Raw genomic sequence first — 18,545 nt, forward strand, 5'->3', positions numbered from 1 at the left:
TCTGTGACTCTGCATCCAATGTTTTTTTTGAATTTTTACCCTAAGAAGGAAAAAAAAAAAAAAAAAGTCTTGTGTGGTGGATTTAGGTTGGTTTTCTCACCCCCCCATCTTAGAACTTCTAATGAAGATGTGCGTTGTCTGTGAATTAATACATGGTAATAATGCATAGGTGGGTGTCACTAAGTGTTACTTCGTTCTTGTTTTTAGAGCTTGAAATCCATTTACAGGACTTTCTTTTACACAGCCCAAAAGTGAATGCAAATGTTGATGATGATAAGTGGTCTTGATTTCTATCATCTGCAAGTTAGCTTTACCAGACCTTAGTGAAATGAGCTTAGGGCTCATGGGCTTTTAATATAATGTAGGGTGAATAAGGAAAAATTTTAAATTTGGTGCTTTTTTTGTTTTCATATTTTGTTCAAACCCAAACTCTTGAACCCAAGGAACTCTCAGCTCTGCATGGTTATTGCATGTCTCATTTCTAACAGTGGTGGACCTTTCTTTAGTCTATCCTTTCTCTACTGTGCTGCTTTTATCTGTACAGAAACGAGAGCAAAGCAAAATCTTACGTCTTAAAAAGGAATGAGATGAAAGTACTATTTTATCCTTTGCTCATCCTTATCAACATTCAGCTTTGATTTATTTTTAGGGAACTTGGGATTGCCTCTGCACTTTTAGAGAGTGTGTACAGGCAATTAAATAGAAGTATCTTTCAGGAAAGCTTCAGGATAGGAAGACCCTTAATTAGAGACAGTGGTAGTAGTGTACATACTGCAAAGGAGCTTCCCTCACTGGAAGTGAGCATGGCATAGCTGTAAAAAAATAAAATAAAATTCCATGGAAACAGGCATCTTTTTTTTGTGAAAGAGCTTTTGGAACTTAAGGCTTCCTGAAACAGATAACAACATCTTGCCATCCACTTTATGTTCATATCACATCTCATTTCTATTTCTCGCATGCAACTTCCAGTTCTGACAAGCGATCTGACCGAGCTCCTCAACTGCCCAAATGCATTTATTGGTTATACCTTGGATTTTCCAAGCCATTCTGATTTTTTTTTTTTTTTTAGAAAACATCCAATGTCCCCTACAGTTCTGGTTCTTTGAAGCCACAATTAAGCATGGTGATTCTGAAGTGGCAATAATTCCTTTGGGACTGGCTCTGTGAGCCTCTTCATTTGTAGGTGTGCAGCATTTCTTGTTTGGTACCTGTGAGGGATGCTTTCCTCTTAGGTAGGTGATCAGGTGTGGCAAATCTTTTTAACATTGGGATTAATACACTTTGGGCATGTATTTCTTGAGATTAAGTGTATGACTTAAGGAATGTAAGATTTGTAAAGCTTTAGAGTCTTTTTGAGTCCTCGTGTTGTCAGTTTACTATCAAGGCTCCTAAATGTATTCAGTGAGATGTTGACAGCCTAGGTATTTTTAAAGACTTCATACTCACGCTAAGTACATTTTATCCTCAAAGTAGTTATCAAACAAGTTTTTCTTGCAGTTGCCGAGTTGCCAAAATCATCCCCTAGTGCCTTTAAAGGTCAGACTGCCTTCAGACTGCCTTCCATTGGGGATTGGATGCCAGCCGTATGATACCTTTTAAAAATAGGCATATGTGGCGGGTGGGATGCCAACCCCAAGATACCTTTTAAAAATAGGCATACGTGGCATTCATCTGCAAAGCAAATAAACAAAACTTGCCGGGGAGCATCAACACTCTTCCCAGTGTATGAGCAACTCTGCTGTTACTTGCAAAGGGTACCAGCTGCTCGCATGGAGAGTGGGTGAATCACAGAAGCGTCTTGATCGGAAAAGACCTTCAAGATCATTGAGTCCAACCATCAGCCTGACTCATCAAGTCCCATCACTAAACCACGTCCCTTGGCACCACATCCACACCTCTCTCACATACCTCCAGGGATGGGGACTCCACCACTTCTCTGGGCAGCCCGTTCCAGTGCCTTACCACCCTCTACAGGAAGAAATTTTTCCTGAAATCCAAATCTAAAGCTCCCCTGACCGAACTTGAGGCTGCTTCCTTGTGTCCTGTCCATGTAACCTGAGAAAAGAGACTGACACCCAACTCTTTGCAACCTCCTTTCAGGTAGTTGTAGGGTGATGAAGTCTTTCCTCAGCTGCCTCTTCTCCAGACTGAACAACACAAAACAGGAAAGGGGAGAAAGAGAGAGCAAGGATGTCCAACAAGATGGCACATCGTTTCTTAAGCCTGAGGTGTTTCAAACACCTCAGGTGTTTGAATTAGTAATTAGTTTGAATTAGTGAAAAGTACTTGCTTTGGAGTAGGTTTTCACATGAAGCCAGAGAGAAGTCTGTGGTCAGAAGGTGCAGAGTTGGACCTGGATTGTTCAGGTCTGGCAGGGTCAGCACCTTATAGCTGGTCCAGCCTCCCCTCTGACTGCACTTTGGTTAGGTCCCCAGCTGGCACATGTGCCACACTTATCTTATTGATAATATTATACCACGAAATTAGGTTTCCAGTTAAAGGGAAGGGAAGGAAGAGTTAGCTATTTGGACCTTGTGAGGATTTCTCTGTATTTTTAAAACACTGAAGCTAGTACCTTTTATACAATCTCTCACACGGATCTTGCTTTATTTGTCTAAATAGAATTTATAGCAATTGAAGCTCCTTTTAGAAGAGCAGAGAAAGCAAGCTGACAGTTGCTGGCAGAATAATATACTTTTTTCAAGTAAAAACTGGAATCCTGTGATGAAGCATCAGACCCTTAATGCAGGATGTGGAGTGGAAGCTGCTGCCCACTGCAGCAGGCGTGCCCGCGGGCTGTGGGCAGCTGCAGTGCTGTCAGTGCACATAGATGGTGACAGCAGTTTTTCCAAATGCCAGTGGCAGAGGTAAGGGTTATTGAAGGCCACCCCTGAAATATCTGGAGGCTACTTCAGTCTTTCCAGGAAGAAAGTTAATTTTCTTATTATTTAGACTAGAGGAGACAGAGAATTTCTTTCTCTGAAGATGGAGAAGGACTTTAACAGGGCCTGTAGACACAGAAAAGGGGCAACAGATGTAAACTGAAAGCAATTTAGATTGACTATTAGCAATTTTTCAGTATGAGAGTGGTGAGGCCCTGGCATAGGCTGCCTAGAGAAGCTGTGGCTGCCCCATCCCTGGAGGTGTTCAAGGCCAGGCTGGATGGGGCCCTGGGCAACTTGGTCTTGTGAGAGGTGTCCCTGCCCATGGCAGGGGGGTGGAACTGGATGGCCTCTAAGGTCCCTTCCAGCCCAAACCAGTCTGTGATTCTGCGAATTTGGATGGTGTTTTCTGGTAAGGAAACATCCGTCTTGGATAACATCTTCACCATCCTTTTGACTGCAGTTGTCATGCAGGCGCTGCTGTGAGCTGGCAGTTTCACTCAGCCCCTTCCCAGGCATTCCCTGTGCTCCACAGTGAGAAATCAGGATCTAAGCCTGGGTCAGCACGAATTGCTCCAGCTGTCACTGCTTTTTGCAGGAAGCTACAGAAGTCAGTATAACTGCTTCTGGAGAGCTCGAGCTCAGGAAAACTCTTTTGAAGCCAAGGAAAGGATTAGTGATGTTTTTCTCACTGCGTGTCTTGGTGGGCTGAGTTCTTCCGCATCAGACATGTCCCACAGATGCCTTCAAGCAGTACATGCTCCAAGGCATGAAGAAGATGATGTATGATCTTAATTTTTTTTTTTCTTGTTCAGTCTTTGACTTTTGATACAGTCCTGCTCCCATCTCTTCTCCTCCCTGACAAATTTAACCCCCAAATATGCAAAATTATCCATGGCACAGCTACTTTCCAAACTACAGGAAGAAAACCCCATTTATTTTTCTTAATGAAGCAATCTGTCTGAATGTTCCTCAATCGCCTTCATTAATGCCAGCTCTCGGAAAGCTTTTTCTGTGCTCTTCAATGGGAGCAGTGACTTCACTTTGATGTGCTTAGTAAAAATGATGAAAGATGGGGAAAGAAAGCAAGAAATTTAGACGCTGACTGTTCTAAATTTGCAGTTCTTCAGCTGCAGCACAGTGTTTGTTATTAATAGTAGTAGTTTTCTTCTTAATAATAATTCCTTTATGCGTATTGTACCTTGGAAACTGACAGCCACATCTGTAAAGCAAAGTGCTTCTACCTGGGTGTAATGTCTCTGGAAACAAAAAGTCAAAGCTCTGCGTGTGTGTGAGAGGCATTGAGGGTATCATTAGGGAAGGCAATGTAAGAAAAGTAGGATAGGAACTTGGGTGTGCCACCCCAAGAGAGGTAGTCTGTCTGTCTGTCTACTGTATCTGCTGATATTTTGTCTGGTACTATTAGTAGGAAGAATACCCACATAATGCTCTACATCTGCACAATTGAAGTAATTGGAATGGAGAGAATTATCAGGACATTATTACCATGGCAAGAAGTAAAGATCCTAAGTGAAGATGAAAGGAAGAAAAATTGCAAGCAACTTATTTACAGCATGGGGAATTAGGAGGGAGAAACTTGAATAGCTTTTATTTTAAGAATACTGATATTTAAAAAGTAGTTGAACTTTGCATTTCATTGCAATAAGCATATGCAGAACCAATTTTCCTGAAAATTAACAGAGAATCATCATTCAGTTGCTGACTGCCCAGAACCACAAAAATTCTTTCATCTTTTAGAACACCTGAAAACTCAGGTTTTCCCCTGGAAAGCACTGGTTGTCACAGAGCATGCATAGATAACTCATATGAAATCTGCACGGATGGGTCTTGCTGCAAGACAGGAGCTGTGATTTTTACAGCGATTGCCTTTTATCGCCTCTTCCAGTAGTGAGAAACCTGCGGGGCTGAGCTGACAGCTTGTCCCAGCTAAAGCAAGCAGTGGCAGAGCCTGCAGCTAGGCTGCTGTGCTCCAGGTCTCTCTGCTGACTTCCTTGGGTGGGGAAGTGAGTCACTTCCCAGGTTCTTTTGGGAAGCAAAACCTTTCCATGAGCCAGTTTTGTTTGCACTCTTGGGCTGGGAGTCAGAAACGGGGCTCTGGAGTCGAGGTGTCCTTGAGAATCTGTTCAGAACCCAGCATTGCTTATAGGAAACCTACAGAGAGAAGGAACAGCTTGTGAACTGCTGTTGCTTATTTTGGGCACCTGTTGTCACTTCTAAATTGCATTCTAATTATAAAAAATCACTCTGATTAGCTAACAAGTCAAAAAATGTGCAAGATCGATGGAGTTTCCTCAAGGATTTAATACGGGTATGCATTCATGCACACAGTCATATTATATGTAAGTAAAATACCTAATACACTGTATGTGTCTCTGTATATAATGTATAAAGCCACACTGAACTCTGTTAGCCAATAGAGGTGGTTATTAGTTCCTCTGACCCCTTTGCTTTTGTGTTTCATTTTTGTTCCCCCCTGCACACTCGTCCTTTGCCTTTGCTGTATACCTACCCAGCTCTTCATCTTGGTTGTCACTAATAAACCAGTGTGGGCCAGTGCTCTGTAACATGCATTTCTGCCTGTTTGCAAATATGAGTGAAGATCAATCTACTTTTTAGGGGATCGCATACTGTGATCAGTCAGTACAGCAAATCTTGATGCTCGGGTGGTTCTAGATAGATTTTCCAGTCCTCTTTCCCAATGCTTTGTTCCTTGTATGTTCCTTTAAAAATGTGGCTGCTTCCTTACAAGTACAGGACTGGAGGCAGCCTTCAGATAGACTGAGCCCTGTACTCGTAGGCATTATGAAGTATAATCTCCTTCAGCAGTTTTTTTGTTCCTATCTTAGGAACAGTCAGGTCTTTTGCCTTCACTGCATGGAAGGTGGACTCATACCAGCACTCTCAATAGCACTAGAAAAGCAGTGTGACTTAAAGGGGGAAAAAAGGCCAGCAATTGCACAGGTTGTGTAATATTCGATGTGCTCAGTGAAATTACAGTGCATCAAATCCTGTGCACCCTGCAAAGATGCTTAGTTCACTGCCAGTTTCAGAAATGCTAGCACCGGATAAAGGAGCTGAGCTCTCCTCGTGTGGCAAATCACGTTGGGATCGAGTACTTCCCATCAAGCATTATCCACTCTTTACTGCTGCAGCAGTCCATGTACCAGCAGATCTCCATAGCTTATGTTGCTAAGGGAAGAGCAGTGCTGAAGAAGACTTGTATTGTTAGCATATGCCTGCTCTCCAGTAAAATGGATGGAGGATCTGAGGTGGAAAAAAATTACTCACTACAGTGCCTCTATTTTTTTCTGTAATAACATCTTCCTAAATTTGATAATTGCTTTAGCTATTTATTCATTTATTTTCTCTAGATGTTTGTCCCTTGCCTCTGTAGCAATTATAGATGGCATATTTTAAGAACTGCAGAGGTAAGATTTCAGTAATGAATATTATATGGCATTCTAGATTAAGGGCTTCTGCTCTTGGAATATTGATTGCTGTAATATTTTCAGCTACCTCCTCCAAAAAACTCCAGTGAAATTAGGAATAAGAAAAGCTTTCAGAATACCATAAATTTTAGCAAACTCTAGTATTGTGCTATAAAATATGGCACATATTTTATGTATTATGTAATTATGATATTATGTAATTAATTTAAATCACCAAACCTGGCTTCTATTGGGAAAAAGACACATTAACTACAAATGATATGTTTGCCACCTCAAAATTGAGATTACTCAAAAGTTTTGGTCTAACACTTTAATAAATACTATCATTACTAGCTAGATGATGATCTTTCTCTGACAGTGTCTTTCTAAGAAACTTGATGATCTTCCAGGCCAGTGACTGATCAGACTTCATTTTGTTATTTGAAGTCATGGACCAAAAAGTTTGTAGTTTTTGGTGATTTTTCCAAGTTCCATACCTTTATAAAAAAAGTCATAATAATCCTTTAACATTTGCTATACATGTATAAAAAGTGCAGGAAACAGTTTGCACAGAGAAATTTCAGAACAGGAAAATACTATATCTAAAATTTTCCAAGATTAAACCTTTCACATTTATTCAAGTTTTTCATTTCCCAACCTAAAGCTCACATTCTTTTCACATTGTAAATGCTCTAAACTTCAAGGTACAGCTTTATATTTAGCTATTTCCTTCGAAGATTTCTACTAGAGGAGTCTTCTTTATTAGAATAATTTTAATGGCTTGTATTTTATGTGACATTAGATAACTTTGTCTGAAACAGCAGCAGCAAAAAGGAATATCCATTGGTAAGAAGTTGTGCTGCCACCTTTCCGTGATCTCTTCTTAAGGCGTGTTCATTCAGAAGGGTGTTTTTGGAGATGAATGGTTTCACTGCTGAGTTGGTGGACACTAGCAGAGCTTGGCAATTAGTCCCATACACGGTGGAAAGTGGTGCCAAGCTGAGTGACGGAGGAGAATTAATGTCCATCAGACTGCAAATATCTCAATATTACCAGAAGGGATGGAGATGAAAGGATAGTTGTAGCCGAGCTTCCTTTTTTCTTGTATGCATGTGTGAATAAAAGATGTTAAGGATGCGGTTCTGAGCATTAGCCTGGTGGGATTCAATGGGAGAAAAGGAACAAATACCTTCAGAGTGGCTTTATCAGGGAAGCGCTCTCAAAATGGGAATCCACGCCCCCCGTCAGCATGAGGGGAATGTGATAGCCCAGCGTATTTGTATCTTGGCTTCTTTGGTCTCTGCTGGGGTTTTGTTTGCCATTAACAAGCTTGGACTCCTCTAGGAAAAAAAAAAAATATTTAAAGCAGAAACTGGAACAGTTTGTAAAATTGTGTGTGTCTGCTGTTTCACCTAGTGAATTACACCTGCTTTCTTACAAATTGTCTACGTGCTTTGGAATAATGGTAGTTTCTTTGTAGTATATACCTTTCTTTGGTAAATAGCCATGTACCTTTAGAGAATCAAAAGCAGCAAAAGATAAAAGGTGAATTGTAACTGGTCAACCAAATTTATGTCTGAGGTTGATGCACATACTTAAACATCTGCCTTCATTCTTCTTTAGAATATGCAGTCAGTTCTTTGGGAGATTTTCTAGCATCTTTAACATTAACTAAGTTTAATTCCTGAAATTCAAGCTGACAATTAAAACAGAGCTATAAATGATGCTAAATGTTCCACTTTTCAATAAATTTTACACTACTAAGCACTGTCTAAAAAGGAGCTCAAAGAAAACGCAAGACCTTGATTCAAAAGCTCCTTGAACTTCATGGCAAGAATCCTATTTGGTATGATACATTGGCCTTTACACTGTACTTAAATGAGTGTATCGGGCTTGGAGTTATTTGGTATTTTATTTATGGGAGATCGTCTTCTGCATGAGATACCAATTTAGAAGCTGATTAATGTCTGTAATACAAAATTTTTGTAGAGTAGAAAAAGCACAATTGGTAATTTTATAGGTAATTAAAAATAAATAAATACATAAATAGCCAGTATGCAAGGGCAGTGCAGACCACATGGCCCACAGACAACTTTCTTTGGCATGCCAACATTTCTTTTCTTTCATTACAAGATAAAAACAGTTTATTCCTTGAGTACCTGTGGGAAGATGCTGAATGGGAAGCAGAGAACCATAAAGGTAGCAGAAGTGAAGATGGGACCCCTGTGACTTGAAGCTGTTAGTGGAAGTAACGATATCTTTGCGTTATGGGCTAGCAGTAAATTCTTCTTTCTGGAGGGCTAGTTCAAGCTTATACGTTTACGTGCTCTGGCAATGGAGCATGTTTTCATACGTTTTATTTTCTAACCAACATAAAAGCCAAAAGTTGTCGTAATACTTAGGGCAGACCTTCTTCCTTTCTTAGTCTCTGCTTCAGTATGTTGAGTGCCTCAAATGAAATTGGAAATACCCAAAGCAGCTGTAGAGTCTGCACCTGGAGTCAGGTGTTAAATGTAAATGATGAAAACAGCTTTAAAATGACCTCATAAAATGGTAGCATTTGCTCTGCGTTTTAAGAAGTTGAATTTTCAAATTGCAAAATGACTTCCTTATGAGCATATTTTCAGAAGGCATATAAAATCAATGCCTCATTTTCATTTGTAATTATAAAGTGCTAAGATTATTACTCTTAAAGCCAGGGGCTTATTGGTGTTTTGACCTTTGTAGCTCACCAGACACAGGTTTTGGAAGTTACTAATTGGGAAGGAGGGGGCAGAGCTTTGGTAATATTATTTACGTTCAAACGTGTCCTTGGATGTTTTATCAAATTGAGGGAAAATACAGGTAGAACAGCATTTGATTCAAAACTTACCTTCTAGCTTTGAGAAGATTCCTATTTGAAATAGAAAAGATGAAAATCACATCAAGGTAATTCCTGTCACTTTGCCCATAATTCATACCATTAAGTCAGCTGGTTTGTCTAATCTGTAAAATCATATGCTTGTCTCAAATCTTTGTTAGATAAAACAGGGCAATTTTGAGGCAGATAGCGGTACCTTTGATGGTGTTCATCAAAAAGCATAATGTTATTTGAACTAGTTTTATCTTTTGTTCCTAAATCCTCTAGCAATTTATTTTGTTTGATCTATGAAATGTCCAGTGTGGAGACCGTCTAATCATTAAAGGTCTGATTTTCAGTGGTATTAACGGCCTTCAATTCTATGTAGAGTCATTGTTAGCCTTGGCTACTGCCAACCTTCAAAAGCCAGGTTTTTCAGAGTTATCCTGATGTCACGTATGGGGTTTTCTTCACTTTGCTAATGCCGTTAGGCAATAGTGGCAAGTGCAATTATGTAGTTCTCATGTTTTGTCTCAGGATGGATGAAATGATGGCTGTGTGCATATAAGTTACGAGAAACAGAAAAGAAAAATTGAAAAATTCGTGCTGTTCTTGTTTAGACAGAAGAGCTAGAGTGAATCCTCAACCAAAATACAGATGCTTATATTACTATGCTGGAATATTTTATTTACTGCTCTTCCAAAAATGAACAAAATTTTTTTTTTTAAAAAAAGAAAGAAAAAAAAAGCAAGTATGATATAATCCATATAGTGTTACAACATAATTCACCCAACCAGAGGCAGGACTAGCACGTTGGCATTGGGTTCTACTTAGTTCAAGTAAAGCAAAGCATTTTTCTGCAGCATCTCAAATGGGATTCTTCCTAGCTGCATAGCAACAGAGGGTGTAGTTTGTCACATCCACTTCTTCCTATAATCTTTATGTATGCATGAAGAAACAGTTTTCTTCTAGCCTTTTAATCGTGCAAGGGTTGATCCTTCAGGACCGGAGGGCTGCACAGATTTGCATGTTTTGCGGTTGTGACCCATAGCACTCAGCAAATAAGTGTAGCGCTCCTTAAATAAATCTAAGAACATCTTTTTTTTTCAGTTGTCAAGTTTTGGTTTCAGGCAGGCATATTTATATCCTAATTCTGAAAACTGCTGTTTTCATTGTGAAGTCTGGTGGATCTGTGTACGCGGAGTTCATTTTAGGACTGGAACATTTCGGAGCATCATTGCTTCCCAGTAAGCATCAGAATATATTTCAGGAAAGTCTTCTCTTTCTGTCTCTTTTAAGTGATTAATTATCTATTTAGATTTATGAAAAAGCATCATTAGATCTGGGTGCCCATTAAGTAGTTGAAATAACACTCTACTGATTGAGAATTTCGTATTTGTTTTCTCTGTTTGTATATGCTACATCTCTGTAACGTAACTGGCAGAGAAGCTCATTGTATATGAATGTGAGCATCCCAGCCATATCAGAATGTTTTTGAAATAGAACTAATTTGGAAAAAAGGCTCTAAGAAAAAGTCATTAACAGAAGGTAAATGGTTTTACAACTAATTTCTGCTTCAGGCACTAGGATGATGTGTTTTTTTCAGTTCTGTACTGAGGCCGTGAGAGATACTGTATTTGTTAAATTGATATTAATTATAAATGAGAGAGCAATTTGGCAGGTTTGGACTTGATTAGGTTCTCCAGAAAAGCTCAGATAGTTCTAATGCACAGAGTAGAGAGCCTAAAACTGCTTTGTATTCCTTCTGCACTGAGAAGCGAAGCAATTTCTCTATGAAATTTCTGTATTTTAACAAGCAGGGACTCTAGAAAATTTTTTCATGTCACTGGTGACACGAATATTCAAATTTGATCTTCTGTCAGAGCACGTAACTTCATTTGCAGAGTTGAGACATGGAGATTGTAATGAGGGAAATCATGATGAGGAAAATTTGAACGTGGTTTGGGTACGGGGCCTTCGGTTTGCCGTTTCTGTAATGAAATGCTACATTCCAGCATAGTGTGTGTTTTTCTTAAAAGCATGTGATGTCTTCCAAAAAGGCCTGATTGGGGAGAGAGCCTGTGTTCGCTGACAGTCATGACAAAATGATTCCAGCTGTTCTTGAGAGACGCCTACTGCTGTGCTGAAAATTACTGTTTTGTACATCTTCTTCGGAATTTAAATGCAATGTTGTTTATTTTGCAGTATTGTTTAACTGCTTCTTGTAAAATAGCTGTTAGCACTCTACACAGTTTTGGTAATGCTGTTTTTGTTTGTAATCTTTTAAGGTTGTGCTGGTTAGATGGAACGAACCATTTCAGAAATTAGCAACCTGTGATGCAGACGGAGGAATATTCGTTTGGATACAGTACGAAGGCAGATGGTCTGTGGAGCTTGTGAATGATCGTGGGGCACAGGTTGGTATGCGTGTTTTCTCTTCAGTCCAAAGTGATCAAGTCCTGAGAGACAAAATGAAGAGGACAATGAGTAGTACTTTATACCGTTTGAAATGTGCAGGAGAAAACGAAACATTTATTTATTGAAAGGAGTATGCAAGAAGTGTCAAAGACACTTTGCAAGGACAGTTGCTTTGTCTGATAGCCATGAAATCAGAACTGCTACTGGGCTAAAGAGTTGTCCTGCCTATCTCTGTGCAGTGCCACCTTTTATCAAAACAATGAAAAATTACTCCATGGCTAATACATCTATTTTCTTATCTTTGATATATTAAGGTAAGCGACTTTACATGGAGCCATGATGGGACTCAAGCCCTTATCTCCTACAGAGATGGATTTGTGCTGGTCGGTTCAGTCAGTGGACAAAGACACTGGTCTTCAGAAATAAACTTGGAAAGTCAGATCACATGTGGCATATGGACTCCAGACGACCAACAGGTAATGGAACTTTTAGAGGCTGTTAATAATATCGCAGTGGTATGCTGTAGAATACACCTCTGAAGAAGTCATTAAATAAAATGCCCACTTTTTAAGAACTGTTTCTGTCAAAACTGGTGCTCCCACACATAGTGGAAAATTAAATCCATCCTGTTGCTCTCATTAGTCAAATATACTAATGTACCAAGTTGCCTATCATCAGTTTTCACCCTGGATCACATGGAGTCTTATTCAAAGTCAGTTGTTTGAGATGGGAATCTATAATTGTATCCCTAATTCATTGATGCAGCTCTTGCGATAATACGCATTTGAGCAGAGATACAGCATAGACTAGTAAACATCTGAGCAGCTGCTTCAGTATAGAGCTGCCCAGTTTGCACTTGCAGCAAAAACAGTTCAACTGACATACAGGGGTGCCTTCTCATGAGCAAAGGGATCAAAGTGATTGTGTCAGAGGGACCTGTCAGCCTTATGCAAAACACATCATTTTTAAAAAGGCCATTTTTTAACCGTTGAGCCCAAAACTTGCTGAGCTTTGAAAAAGACAGTTTAAAAAACCTTCTTTACTGCTTTTCTAATAAAGCATATCATGTTGGTCACTTCACCATTTATAGTGGGGCTTGAGCTAGCCTGTTGGTTTCATTTGCAGAATTTGCAATGGTCCTTTGCCATTCAGCTGTTGACCTTTGTGGAATGGTCTGCCCTTCCACATACTTGCTATCGTTATGGTTAATGTGTGGAAAATATAGTACTGAAAGAAATGATGGGAGTAGAATAGTGCAAAGAGAATTTGCATTATGATCAAGACTGGATTATTTTCCTTTCTTCATTTTACACCTTCAAGTCAACATACTAGTTCAGGACTCAAGGTACACTGACTTTAATTCAGAATACTACAAATCCATACATGATATGTGCAGGGTTATTTTGAGAATTGCTAGTGGAGTACAGTAGCAATAATAATACACATTTCTGCGGCTGCATCTAATAATTTCAGAGTGCTCTGCAAAGAATAATGAATTAATTATTACAACACTGCTCTTTAAAGCCAGGGTGCCTAACTGCCTCTTTTTGAATCTGGGGAGATTTGAGTCTTGGCAATAAATAATTTACTCAAGATCAAGAGGAAAAGACAAGCAGCAGAAGTAGGAGAGAAACCAACATCTAATAGCTCTCAGTCCTATGTTTTAAATATGAGGCTACCCCATTTGTATGATTCTCGGTTGTAGTTCACTGCTGTATTTGGAAATATCATCACTTGAGCGCTTAATTTGGGGTGACTGACTGCCTTTTAATTCAAATTAGCCAATATGTTTGTACTTTCTAAACTGGATGCTCCATAAGTGCTTATTCCATAAAACAAACACTTGTTCAGCGTCCAGATAAGCACATGTGAACATAATGGCCAATTCCAGCTGTGTGAAAATCACTTGCTTGATTTAGGAGATTGTGTTGTTGACAAACTCACTGTAATAGAAACCAAAACCAGCCACAGGTTTGGTGTTAATCTCTACAGTTCTCCAAACTATGGGGTTTGCATGTTAACTGATGATGAATCCTTGTGCTGTTCTCCAGAGTTGGTGAAGAGATCTTCTAATATGTATTTAGATGTATTTGTCTCCAGAGACACCAAGAAATAAAATTCACTGAGGTTCTTAGGAGAGACTATGCTCTGTTCATACTGAAAATTGAAATTTCGGGGAAAAAGACTTTGCATTTATTACACACAAATAAGCTCATACAGAAATGGATGCACTTACTAACTTATCTCCTTATCTAATTTCTCTCCCGATTTGTCTGTGCAAATGAGATTAAGAATGTTATAGTCTAGTGTAGCTTCAGCATCTTCCCTGTTGCCTAATGTAATTGATTGCTCTGTACAGTGAGTGAAAGGTAAATGTGAAAATTTAAGTTTATATTTTCGTCATATTATTTTTGTCACCCCTCTGGCACCATGAAAATTACTACTGAAAGTAATTCTGAAAAACTACATTGCATAGCACCTTAACCTCTAACACAATTAACTTGGAAAGCTAAATTTCCAAGGGAAATGTACTGTTCAGTATTATTTTTTTAATTGTCTTCATAAAAATGCACTCAATATAGACTGTTCTTTCACCTCATTCTTTAGTTCTCTCAACTTTCCCCCTCAGTCATCTGCAGTGTGCATTCTCCTCTTTGCTTCCAGTCTCATTTTCTGTCTTTTCTCCCATCTGTCTGACACCAGTAGTCTATCACTGACTGCTCTAGCTGCTCTCTGGCAGTTCTGCAAGAAGAGAATTTCCTACAACTATCTTTCTGGTGGAGGAGAAGAATGGTTGGAGCTATAGTATTGCTAACCATCTTCTTGTTTTGACATAAAGGTGAGTTAGCAATACTTTTATGTCAAATATGGCAAATAGAGAGTCAAACTTTTAAGTGCGTATGTGATGATAGTGGAGTGTATTTTGTCCTTGCTGTGCTCTGATACAGGCATGTGTGTGAGGCCTCCAGGGTAGTGGCTGATGCCACCTGTGGTTGAAACTCCATACTTAATGCTTCCCAAAGTCCTTCTGAGTCCCAAAGTCCTTTCTCTTTGTGTGTTGGGTACAAACTTACTATGAGTCAGGGGAGACCTGGTACAATCTGGTTGACTGCAACACTTTCTTTCTCGGCATCCTGTGTCAACAGATGATCTTGTGAAGGTCACTGGCAGATTTTTGCTGTAGTTCACACCTAGGTCTTGAGTCTGGACACTGAGTTGTGGGATTCTGTAGCTAGTTCTAAACAGAGACCTTTTAATTGCAATTCTGCATGTTAATTGAAGAGGACTAGAATTTATTATTTTTATTTTCTTTGTATTTCTGCAGTCCTGCCAGAGTGGAGGGCTTTAGCAGTTTCCTGTTCCTGTATACTCTATATCCAGAGCACACTTATGGCCAAGGCACACAGCCCCATTGTACCAGCAGGAAGCAAATACACGCAATATGAAAACTTCACAGGACTGGGTCCTTCATATCTTGAGCAGAATGACACTTGTGTTACACTTGGATGGATGGGATCACTCTGGATTGTGACCTTCCTTTCTCTCTTTTTTTTTTTTTGGAATTGATTTTCCAAGGGCTACCGGAGGCTACAGAGCCTGCTTCCTCAGGGTGATATAGAGTGGAAATTCAGAGACTTACCAGGATTCTCTTTGACCAAGATATGTCAGACAATGAATACATGTGAACTTTCTTCTGTTTGCTTTGAAAATAAACGTACAAGCAGTTTACCAATGTGATTTGCATCCTGCCTGGCACGATGTTAACTGTTGTATATGGTCCCACTGCAGTACAAAGTACATTAATACTAAGGATGTATGAATAAAGGCCCCTGGTTTGAACCTGTTCTGAGTCTAATCATGCAGAATATTGATCTCAGTGGAAGAGAAAACAGGCACAGCATTAGGAAAAGATACTGTGCACACTGTAAGGTCTTCTGAGAAATTGGAAGAAAAACTATGAGACCAATTGCAGATAAAATTGTTTTGTCTGAAAATGCAGGGTGCAGGAGGTCTGTGTTTTTTGTTTTAATCTTCCATGGCTCGCAGTAGCTGTGCAGGAAGGCAGTTTCTATGCTGTTAGTCACTCCTGCTCCCGGCGCTCGCCGGCCCTACTCCCATGGCAACCACAGAAACTTCAGCATTTTTCCTGACAGGCACGGAGCTGAGGCAGGTTTCAGCGCTTTCCTTCTGCCGTGAGCACCCTGTGCTTCAGGGCAGAGCCCTGCACCCAGAGAGGACCTCACGTTAAGGAGGGGAACCAGCAGTGCAGTCCAGAAGGACTCCCCCCAGCTGAGGCAGATCTGTTTCCCCAAGGTGATTCCCACCTTGACAACTGAACTCGCCTTTGCCTGGTCCGTCTGGCCTCATAGGGGCTGGGCTGAGGCAGCCTCAGCAAGGTGAATGTAGATTGCTGCTGACCTTCATGAGGCATCAGTTTTCATAGTCATAAGCTGATAATGTGACATTTAGTCATGTCAGTATTTTCCCCAAGTCATCACAGCATTAGCAAATCTCAGGCCTGGAGGTACAAGAAAATTAACAAGGAGCACTGTCAAATGGCTACAGTAGCACCAGGCTTTCAATGAGTTTGCCTGTCTGGTTCCATGGTTTTGGTGTGGTTTTAGTCCTGGGAGGAATAACTAATCAAACCATGGCCATTTGAGTACCGTCTGCTTTTGGATCCCCCCATTTTTATCCATGGTCCATGACTTGCAGTGCTACAGCCTTTTCAGGGAAATAGTTATTCAAAACAAGTCCTACACTAGAAGTAGGAATAGTAGCCGTACCTAGCTTCCAGAACATGGCTTAAAAATAAGGAATTTTTAAGTGTTTGAAAATGTTGCATCCATTTGTGCCAAGATGCCATCCTCCCACCTGTGCTTTCTTTTGCTTGATGCTCTGGAATGAGGAGCGTGTGCTTCCATTCCCCCTACCATTTTGATTTTAATCAGATGCTGTAGCTCAAATCTCATTCAGGCAGTCACTGCTATTGCAGGAGTCACACTGATCGAGTATAACTATGCTCAGACATCTACCTGTGTGGAAACAAGATCTTGAAGACAGCCTTCTAATGAGTTGACAGAATGATGAAAGAGGCAAACAGGCAACTGGGGCGGTATAGGAAAGGGACATACTCACCTTAATCATTATGAGTAGTGGAAGGTTTCGAAGGGCAAAATGAAAATAAATGGTAAAATTTGAAAGTATAAGCAATGATTTTGGCCTTTATTAGAATGTTTCTTGTTCCTACCAAGAATCTTTGTAGGTTCAGATAAAGGAGCCTATAAAATGCCTCTATTTTTATTTCTTAACGTGTAGAAATACATCTTTTCCCTCATTAATTTTGAGTGCAGTGACTATCAAGTGACCCTATATATGTATTTACAATGATTAGAGCTGCTCAAAATTGTAGGGTAAGCTACAATTGTTGAGGAAAAATTGAAAGATTTATTTTCATTTATGGGTGAGTTACACAAATTATTGGGAAAAAATGGCTAGAGGCTTTATATAGCATTGAAGAAGTGTCATGAATTAACTAGGTGGTTTGTTCAAGCCACAAGGACTTAAGGCAATGGTTAAATCATACAAAGATCTAAACATTGCATGCTCCATAATTGAGAAGTACTGTTAAAATGCAATAAAAGGACAGAGAGAAGAGACTTCTTTTAAGATAAATCTGTTATAAAAACACATAGATAAACAAAACCCAACACAACTTAACTGTCTTGATATTTTGGACTATTTTTAGAAGCATTTCAGGCCTTCATGGCAGACTTAATATTAAAATTAATTAATTGTACCCTTTTATAGTCTTTTTTTTTTTACAGTTAGAATGTTTAAATGTTTTTTTGCATAGACTTTAGTGTTCTTTAAGGCCAGGTTCATGGGGCTTCGAGCAACCTGGACTAGTGGGTGGCGTCCCTGCCCATGTCGGGGTTGGAACTGGATGGTCTTTAAGGTCTCTTCCAGCCCAAACCATTCTGTGGTTCTATGATTCTTGATTTATATATTTATACATGCTGCAAGCCAGTAACGCTGGTTTTGTTCTTTGCTTGGTGACTTGATTTTTATGATGCCATGTAATAGTGACAGACAGTTTTTATGTGAAAAAAGTAATGTGAATTTTAAGTGCTATTTAGCCTTTCTTTCTCCCATCTCTTTTTATTATATTGTTTTAAAGCTTCATTATGCAGCTATTTCTGAAATAATAGATTGCTTTTCTGGTGTCTATATATAGTTTCATTAGCGTTGTCTTTTCTCACTTTTCTGTCTCAAGTAGCTGTTTGTGCATCATTCTGCTGAGAATGCGGCTTTCAGAATGAAGGACTGGAAAGAGTTAAATAGCTCGGTGCTCTGTGTCTCTTTTCAGTTTTGCTCTCCTTTTCTCACCAGCGATGAGCAGCTTTACTGCAGATTTTAGTACTCAGCCGAGGACTTTATAGGCTTTGCCTTGCGTTTTGGGGAGGACGAAGAGTAAATATGCTCTCTCTGGAGCTTCTAGGGTTCATTTGCGGCTTCAGGAGCCATCGCATCTCTCTGTGGGTTTATTCCAGACAAGGTTTTTTTTCTGCCAGAAACCCTGGCCAATAATGCACAATTATTGAGCAGATAGTTGAAGGAGCAGAGCAACAAGGTGATGCTTCAATGTGTTTTGTTCTTCCCACTAGCTTCATCTGTGCCTTGCCTAATCTTTCCCTCGATGCTCCTCATCCTGTCTGTAGTGGCAAGGCACTGAGAGAGCTGGCGAGATGGAGCTATTTGTTCTCGTCACGAGGGCTGTAAGATGGGGCTGTTTACGTGCTGACGGCATCCTGGCTCATGTTTTCGCATTGCTGCTGCAATGTTTCATGTCAACATTGTATCAGATGAGTCTTGCAAAGATTTTTTTCCCTTAATGACTCTGTCTGAAAAGAAGAATACGAATGTTTTAATGTTTTCGCTCCTCGTTGCAGTCTC

At 39.8% G+C, this 18,545-nt stretch overlaps 1 protein-coding gene across 9 annotated transcripts in view; it reads left to right on the forward strand.

Annotated features, from left to right (window-relative positions):
* TULP4 (TUB like protein 4) overlaps window positions 1-18,545 on the forward strand; it is a 155,704-nt gene that overhangs the window by 88,091 nt on the left and 49,068 nt on the right. For all 9 annotated transcript variants that reach the window (XM_082756607.1, XM_082756600.1, XM_082756608.1 and 6 more), the window contains 2 exons: window positions 11,459-11,587; window positions 11,903-12,064. In XM_082756607.1, the coding sequence (XP_082612733.1) occupies window positions 11,459-11,587; window positions 11,903-12,064 (291 nt within the window). The remainder of the gene's footprint in view (window positions 1-11,458; window positions 11,588-11,902; window positions 12,065-18,545) is intronic.

The sequence above is a fragment of the Aythya marila genome, assembly GCF_965140915.1.
Source record: "Aythya marila genome assembly, chromosome: 3".
Taxonomy (NCBI): Eukaryota; Metazoa; Chordata; class Aves; order Anseriformes; family Anatidae; genus Aythya; species Aythya marila.